Source organism: Paroedura picta, chromosome 18 (assembly GCF_049243985.1).
Source record: "Paroedura picta isolate Pp20150507F chromosome 18, Ppicta_v3.0, whole genome shotgun sequence".
NCBI classification, from domain to species: domain Eukaryota; kingdom Metazoa; phylum Chordata; class Lepidosauria; order Squamata; family Gekkonidae; genus Paroedura; species Paroedura picta.
In genome coordinates, this window is record NC_135386.1 from 4,133,945 (window position 1) to 4,140,667 (window position 6,723).

At 55.6% G+C, this 6,723-nt stretch overlaps 1 protein-coding gene across 1 annotated transcript; it reads left to right on the plus strand.

The window, feature by feature from the left end:
• The first annotated feature begins 138 nt into the window (after nucleotides 1–138).
• On the plus strand, nucleotides 139–4,390 carry LOC143827892 (zona pellucida sperm-binding protein 3-like). The gene is made up of 9 exons (XM_077317888.1): nucleotides 139–555; nucleotides 825–943; nucleotides 1,410–1,513; nucleotides 1,879–2,056; nucleotides 2,157–2,277; nucleotides 2,772–2,863; nucleotides 2,945–3,090; nucleotides 3,636–3,752; nucleotides 4,190–4,390. Exons 1-9 carry the CDS (start codon nucleotides 151–153, stop codon nucleotides 4,312–4,314), a joined length of 1,407 nt encoding a protein of 468 aa, XP_077174003.1. The 5' UTR covers nucleotides 139–150; the 3' UTR covers nucleotides 4,315–4,390.
• The last annotated feature ends 2,333 nt before the right edge of the window (nucleotides 4,391–6,723 follow it).

Genomic DNA, 6,723 nt, shown 5'->3' on the forward strand with positions numbered 1-6,723 from the left:
AGCTAAAAACAAGCACCAGCCCTGTAAGTGTTTTCAGAGTGCGTCTCAAAAGACTCCCTGCTCACAGCTGAGATTCATTTCCTATCAGCCCTTGGAAGAGGCAGAGCCAGCCCTCTCTGTCCTAAATGCAAACAGCTGACACAGGTCTCCATGCAGCTTACAAACACCCCCCCCCCAAGGCAGCTGCCCTTCCCACGGGAGCCGGCAGGTAAGATGGGCTGCTCAGGTCTGCTTGGGGCAGGCATGCTGTACTTGGTGGTCGCAGTGGCAGAAAGGCTACAGGTGGATCCTGCGTTGTGGTTGCCGTCGAATGCCTGGGCTGTGGTGGACGTCTCCCAGCCCAGGGCGCTGGCCCCCTTGGCCCCTGTTTCGGTGCAGTGCGAGGAAGCCCGGGTGGTCGTGGTGGTGAAGAGGGACCTTTTTGGGACCGGGCGGCTGGTCCGAGCGGCAGACCTGAGCCTGGGGTCCTCCGGGTGCAAGCCCACCTCCCTCGATGCCGCCCGAGACGCCGTGGTCTTCGAAACCGGTCTCCACGAGTGTGGGAGCACCTTCCAGGTGATTCCCTTTCCCTCTCCCTTCCCGCCTCTGGATTGGGAAATGCTTGGGGGTTTGAGGGCTGAATTCTACACGCTGGGGGCTAGTCACAGTCCTGATCTGGGGCTAGTCGCAGTCCTCGCAGTCCTGTCGGGGGGCTCTCTCAGCCCCACCACCTTCACAGGGTGTCTGTTGTGGGGAGAAGGAGGGGAAGGTGTTTGTAAGACACTCTGAAACGCCTCTGGGCGGGGAAAAGCGGGGTATAAAGCCAACTCTTCTTCTTCTTCCAGATGACGCCGGATTCTCTGATCTACAGCTTCCGCCTGTACTACAAACCGGCTCTTGGGAGCAACCCGGTCATAATTCGAACCAGCCCCGTTGAGGTCCCAATTGAGTGTCATTATCCAAGGTGGGACCCTCTGAAATCTCTGCCTCTGTGACTGGGACTCTTCTTAGGGGATCAGGCGCTAGTGGGGCATTGTGGCTCAGAGAGGAGGCCTCTCTTGGGGACGCAGGGTTGATTCCCCCTTCTTCCTCCTCATGCAGCCCACGGGATGAACTTGGATGAGTCACAGTTCTCTCAGAGCTCAGTTCTCTCAGAGCTCTCTCAGCCCCGCCTCCCTCCCAGGATGTCTTTTGTGGGGAGAGGGAATGGGAGATGGCTGTGAACTGCTTTGAGGCACACGGGGCCTGTGGGGTGAGCTGGGGCCGGTCACAGCTCTCTCAGAGCTCTCTCTGCCTCACAGAGCACCTGCAGTGGGGAGAGGAAGGAAAAGGCATTTGGAAGCCCTTTTAGGGACTCTTTCTAGTTGCATAAAGTGAGGTACGAAAAGCCCAGTTCTTCTTCTCATCCACGGAGGTCTCTCTTCTTCCAGGAAGGACAACGTCAGCAGCCAGGCCCTCAAGCCGACCTGGGTGCCCTTCAGCTCCACCCTGTCTGCGGAAGAGCGGCTGGTCTTCTCCTTGCGCCTCATGAACGGTAGGGGGAGTTGCCAGATGTGGGTTGGGAAACACCTGGCAGATTGAGGGTGGAGCCTAGAGAGGGCGGAGTTTGGGGGAGAGGGACCTAAGCAGGTGATGATGCCAGGGCTCTGTGAGAATGCTCTGCTCTTAACCACGGCACCAAGCTGGTTCTCGAGTTGGCGGCAAATCTGGGGCTCTCCGGATGTCCATGGACTACAATTCCCATGAGCCCCTGCTGGCAGGGGCTCATGGGAATTGTAGTCCACGGACATCCGGAGAGCCCCAGATTTGGCCGCCCTTGCTTAGGGTGCCTGGAGAACCTCCTGCCCTAGCAGGACTGCAGCCCCTTTACTGATCGTTTCCCCCTCTGGTGCCTTCCAGACGACTGGACGGCGGAGAGGGCCTCGAAGCGGTACCAGTTGGGTGACAGCCTGCGCATTCAGGCGGACGTGAGCGCCGTGGACCACGTGGCTTTGCGGCTCTTGGCAGACCGCTGTGTGGCCACCCTGAGCCCCGATGGAAACGCCTCTCCCACGTACTCGATAATTGACTTCCACGGGTAAGAAGGCCCTTGCGGTTGTTGAGATGGTTTAAAGGTCATCTCTTTAAATGGCTAAAATTGTGCTGTGTGAAGTTGCCGACCTGATTTTTGACTCCAGGTGCCTGATCGACGGGAGGTCGGAAGACTCCAGATCTGCCTTTGTGACTCCCAGGAGCAGACCGGATTCTCTACGGTTCGTGGTCGACACCTTCCGGTTTGCCCAGGAGCAGGGAGATGTGGTAAGTCTCTGCCCCTGGTGCTTCAGGCTTTCGCTCTGCCTGAATCGGCTGTCTCTTTTCCCAGCATGCATTTCCTGCCTTCATTGATATCCGTAAAAAGGGTGGCCAAAATGTGGCTCTCCAGATGCCTATGGACTATAGTTCCCATGAGCCCTTGCCAGCATGTGTTCATGGGAATTGTAGTCCATTGATATGCTGAAAGGGGATTGTGGGAATTGTAGTTCATGGACATGCTGACAGGTTCATGGGAATTGTAGTCCATTGATATGCTGAAAGGGGATCGTGGGAATTGTAGTCCACGGACATGCTGGCAAGGAGTTCATGGGAATTGTAGTCCACGGACATGCTGGCAAGGGGATCGTGGGAACTGTAGTCCATGGACATGCTGATAAGGGGATTGTGGGAACTGTAGTCCACGGGCAGCTGGAGAGCCACAGTTTGGCTACTCCTGGCTAACATCCCTTTGCACCTTGCTACGTTCTCCCCTCTCCAAGGTCTACATTACTTGCCACTTGAAAGTGGTCTCCGGCGACCAGTCCCCAGATGCCCTGAACAAGGCGTGCTCCTTCAGCAAAGCACGGAGCAGGTGGGTGACAGCCGTGACCTCGTCGGGGAGCAGGCTGGGGGAGCGGTGTCAGACCTGACTGCCCCCTCCTCGTCTTTGCAGCTGGTCTGCGCTCGAAGGCCCCGATGACGTCTGTCGCTGCTGCGAGACCAGAAACTGTGGGATAAGCCCTGGTCAGGCCCCAAGAACAAACCCTTGGTGGAGAAGGTCTGGTGGGCGCTCCCAGAGGGAACTTCCTTTCCCCCGGGGTGAGTTCCGTGTCGGCAGAGCTTAAATTTGCAAAGAGGCGTATGGCACAAAATTGCTTAAAGAATAAAATAGGTTTTAATAGGAAAAGAAACAAACATGGTATAGAAAGAGAGGGGGGAGAGAGAGAGAGTGAGTCCTAACTAACCGTCTAGCTGTTGTTCGTTAGATTAATTCTGCACGTTCCGGAGGCCAGCAGGGAGGAAGTGTGCTCAAAAGAACAGGAAGTCCCAAAATGTGCCCCCCCCCACCCTCTGAAGCAACCCTTTTCTCGTATTCTGAAGATGAGCTGTAATTCTGAGGGAGCCCCTGGGGTCAGCCCTGGTTAGGGCTTGGTTGGCAGGCCCTTAAGAAAGTCCAGGGTTGCAGTGTATAGAGGCACGCAGTGGCCAACAACTACCTCTGCACGTCTCGGGCCTTGGAAACCCTGTGGGGTCACCATAATTTGTGACTCGAGGGGCACTCTGCCCGCATGCACAAAGCATGTAATTCTCTCGTGCGCGTGCAAGCATGGAATCAGCTGGAAGACTCTGGCTTGCGTCTACAGGGGAGCTCTCCGTGGGCGAAACAGAAGCCGATGTCCTGGTTGGACCCTTCCTACTGGAGGAGCTCAAGACTTCGATGCGCCTCAGAGAAGAGAAGGAGTCGAGAACGGGGTCTCAAGGTAGCTGCCGGCTGAGTCTTGAAACGCTTTGGCTCCCCCCAACCCAGTGAAATTCCTGGAGATTTGGGGATGGAGCTGGGGGGAGTCAGTGGGGCAGGAAATCTTGGAAATTTTTAAACAGAGGCTGGAGAGCCCTCTGACGGAGAGGCTGGTTCTGTGAAGGCTCAAGGGGGTGGCAGGTGACGGTGGGTGAGCGATTGGGATGTGAGTGTCCTGCACAGTGCAGGGGGTTGGACTAGATGACCCAGGAGGTCCCTTCCGTCTCTATTATTCTATGAGGAAGGACTTTCCTGGCCTGTCCAGCTCTCTGGTAGCCCCCACTGGAGGCTGAGAGACGTTGCAAAGTCCTTCTGCTTCCGAGGGCATCCGTCTTGTGTCCAGCCTGGTTTCGGGCCGGAGCCACATCCCCTCCACCAACACCTGGCGTCTCTTTTCAGCTGCCCCCGAGACATCGGTCCTTCTCTTGCTGGGACTGACGGTCGCCACTGGGCTCTTGGCTTCGGCCGCTGTGGGCCTGGCCCTCCTGGTGGCCTGCAGGAAAGGCAGACGCTCCAACAGCTGAGGCCACTGCGAGCGAACGTGGGACAAACAAAAAAATAAAATAAAAAAGGAGTGGGTTGAATTTTTGAATCTGGAAAGGGTTTGTGTGTGTCTTCTGTTATTGTGTGTTTGGGTGGGTGGTGTGTGAGTGTAGGGGGAGCTGCCTTGACCCCTGGACTCCAGCTCAGGTTGGGAAATCCCTAGAGCAGGGGGGGGCGCTAACTGAGGCTCTCCAGATGTCCATGGACTACAATTCCCATGAGTCCCTGCTGGCAGCAGTTTCATGGTGGAGCAGAGCGTTCCTGGAGAGTTGCCATCCTCCAGGTGGGGCCTAAAGAATTCCAGCAGCTCTCCAGGTTGGGTGGACCTGAGAGAGCATTATACTTCTCACCCCAATTCCTGCCCAGGCATTTTATTTGGCCACGAGCCGCCGGTTTGGAGGCCAGATCTGCGCAGATTTACGAGATGCTCCCTGTGTTTGGTCTCCCCCTCCCCCCCACTCTGCAACCCATTTCCTTGCCCAGGTGTGAAGACTGCCGCTCACCTGCATCCTATTTTGCAGGGCTCTCTCTCTTCCCTGGGAAACTTGAGTCTCACCTGGCCAAGATACCTGGATGAGCAGGATGCTTTGTGATGGCTTGTTCTCTACCGCCACCTTGTGGCGAGAACGTGCTCCACATTTCTCAGTGGTCTTGGTTTCTGGCACCGGTTTACCTTTTGAAAGAGGTGTAATGCGGGGAAAGCCACTCGTGCACCAGTTGAAGCATTTTTTTTAAAAAAATGCCAAACCCAAGGACCTCTGGAAATTAAATAGCTGAAGAATTATAGCTCAATTTGAATCTCGCAGTACCTTAAGAGACTGACAAGAATTTGGGGAGTGTAAACTTTTGGGAGCCTAAGCACCACTTTGTCCGATGAGAGGTATCTTGACGGTTGCGATCGTAGAAGGCTTTTGAAGGCTGGGAACATTCTTGGATGATAGGTCTATCAGGCACGAGCTAGTGGAGCCTCCAGATTCAGAAGCAGTATATCTCGAGTTCCTGGGGTTGTGGAAGCAAGCCGATCAAGTTCCTCCTTGAATCTGGCCCTTCCTCCAAAAAAACCAGGGCGGTGTATATGGTTTTTCCCTTCCTGTTTTAATCCTCACAACAACCCTGTGAGGTAGGCTAGCTTGCAAGTCATTGACCTGGGCACCTGGCAGTTTTCACAGCACAGGAGAGAGAGAGACTGTAAGCATCTCCCGTTGGGAGGAGTTCCTGAAGGAGTCAAGGCCATGTCCACATTCCTTTCAGATGCATAAGAACACACGTGAAGCTGCCTTAAACTAAATCAGACCCTGGATTCTTGGGAGTCAGTATTGTCTGCTCAGGCTGGCAGCTGCTCTCTAGGATCTCCGGCAGACCCACCTCCTGCCTGGTCCTTCCAACGGGAGATGCCAGAGATCGAACCAAGGACCTTCTACAGGCCAAGCAGAGGCTCTCCCACTGAGCCTTCCCCTCAACAAAGCCACCTTGTCCCGAATCAGATCCTTCGTATGTCCAACTCGGTATTGTCTGCTCAGGCCGGCAGGGGCTCTCAGAGAGAGGACCGGGACTCGAGGACTGATCGCACCGCAAGGGACGTGGATCGGCCAGCCGCCCCAAGACGGAACGGAAGTGGTGGTTTCTTTGGGGCATTGTGGAAAGGGAGGTTCAGTTTTCCCCACAGCCTGGGCTGCTCACACCTGTTTCTTTGAGGCTCCACGGGGAAATTGGTCCTCTTTGCCCTTGCCAAAGGTGCTTCGCTTTGCCTTTGATCTGCCCAGATGCTCTTCCAGCAACTATTTCTGCCAAGGCTGCCCCCCCCCCTTTGCTTTCCCCTGTGGCTTTCGAGGGCCTTTCATGTTCCAAAGGCTGGAATTTCAGCCAAAGCGCCAGGTTCGGAGGCAGCCTGAATTTTGCAGCTTGCAGGCCAGAACTTCACCGCCTGTCTTGCCGGGTGGGTCCTGAGGCAGCTGACGGATTGGGGCCTGCCCTACCCGAGGGACCAACCAGGCGCTGAACCGAACTGGGGGCTACACTTTGAGGGGAGTCAGAGTGCTACCAACTTCTAAAATCACAAGCCAGCTTGGGGGGGGGCATCTAGAGGCAGAGCCCTACCCAGAAACTAGCCAGTCAGGGTCAAGAATTAGGGGTGCCAACCTCCGGTCGGGACCTGGGGATTCCCCCAAAATAACAGCTCCTCTCCAGACGACAGAGATCAGTTCCCCTGAAAGAAATGGCTGTTTTGGAGGGGGGACTCCATAGCATTAGGCTCCATTGGGGTCCCTCTCTGTCCCAAATCCCACCCACTCATGACTCCACCCCCCAAAATAAAAGTCTCCAGGGATTTGCCAACCCAGAGCTGGCAACCCAAGTCAAGAAGTGTCACTGAGTGAAGTCAAAGGATAGAA

Bases quoted from the DNA above. Each gene is read 5' to 3' on its own strand.
- LOC143827892 (XM_077317888.1), top strand. From the start codon at position 151: ATGCAGCTTACAAACACCCCCCCCCCAAGGCAGCTGCCCTTCCCACGG. The intron at 1,514-1,878 runs GTAGGGGGAGTT...GGTGCCTTCCAG, and splicing joins CTCCTTGCGCCTCATGAACG to ACGACTGGACGGCGGAGAGG. The intron at 2,057-2,156 runs GTAAGAAGGCCC...TTTTGACTCCAG, and splicing joins TCGATAATTGACTTCCACGG to GTGCCTGATCGACGGGAGGT.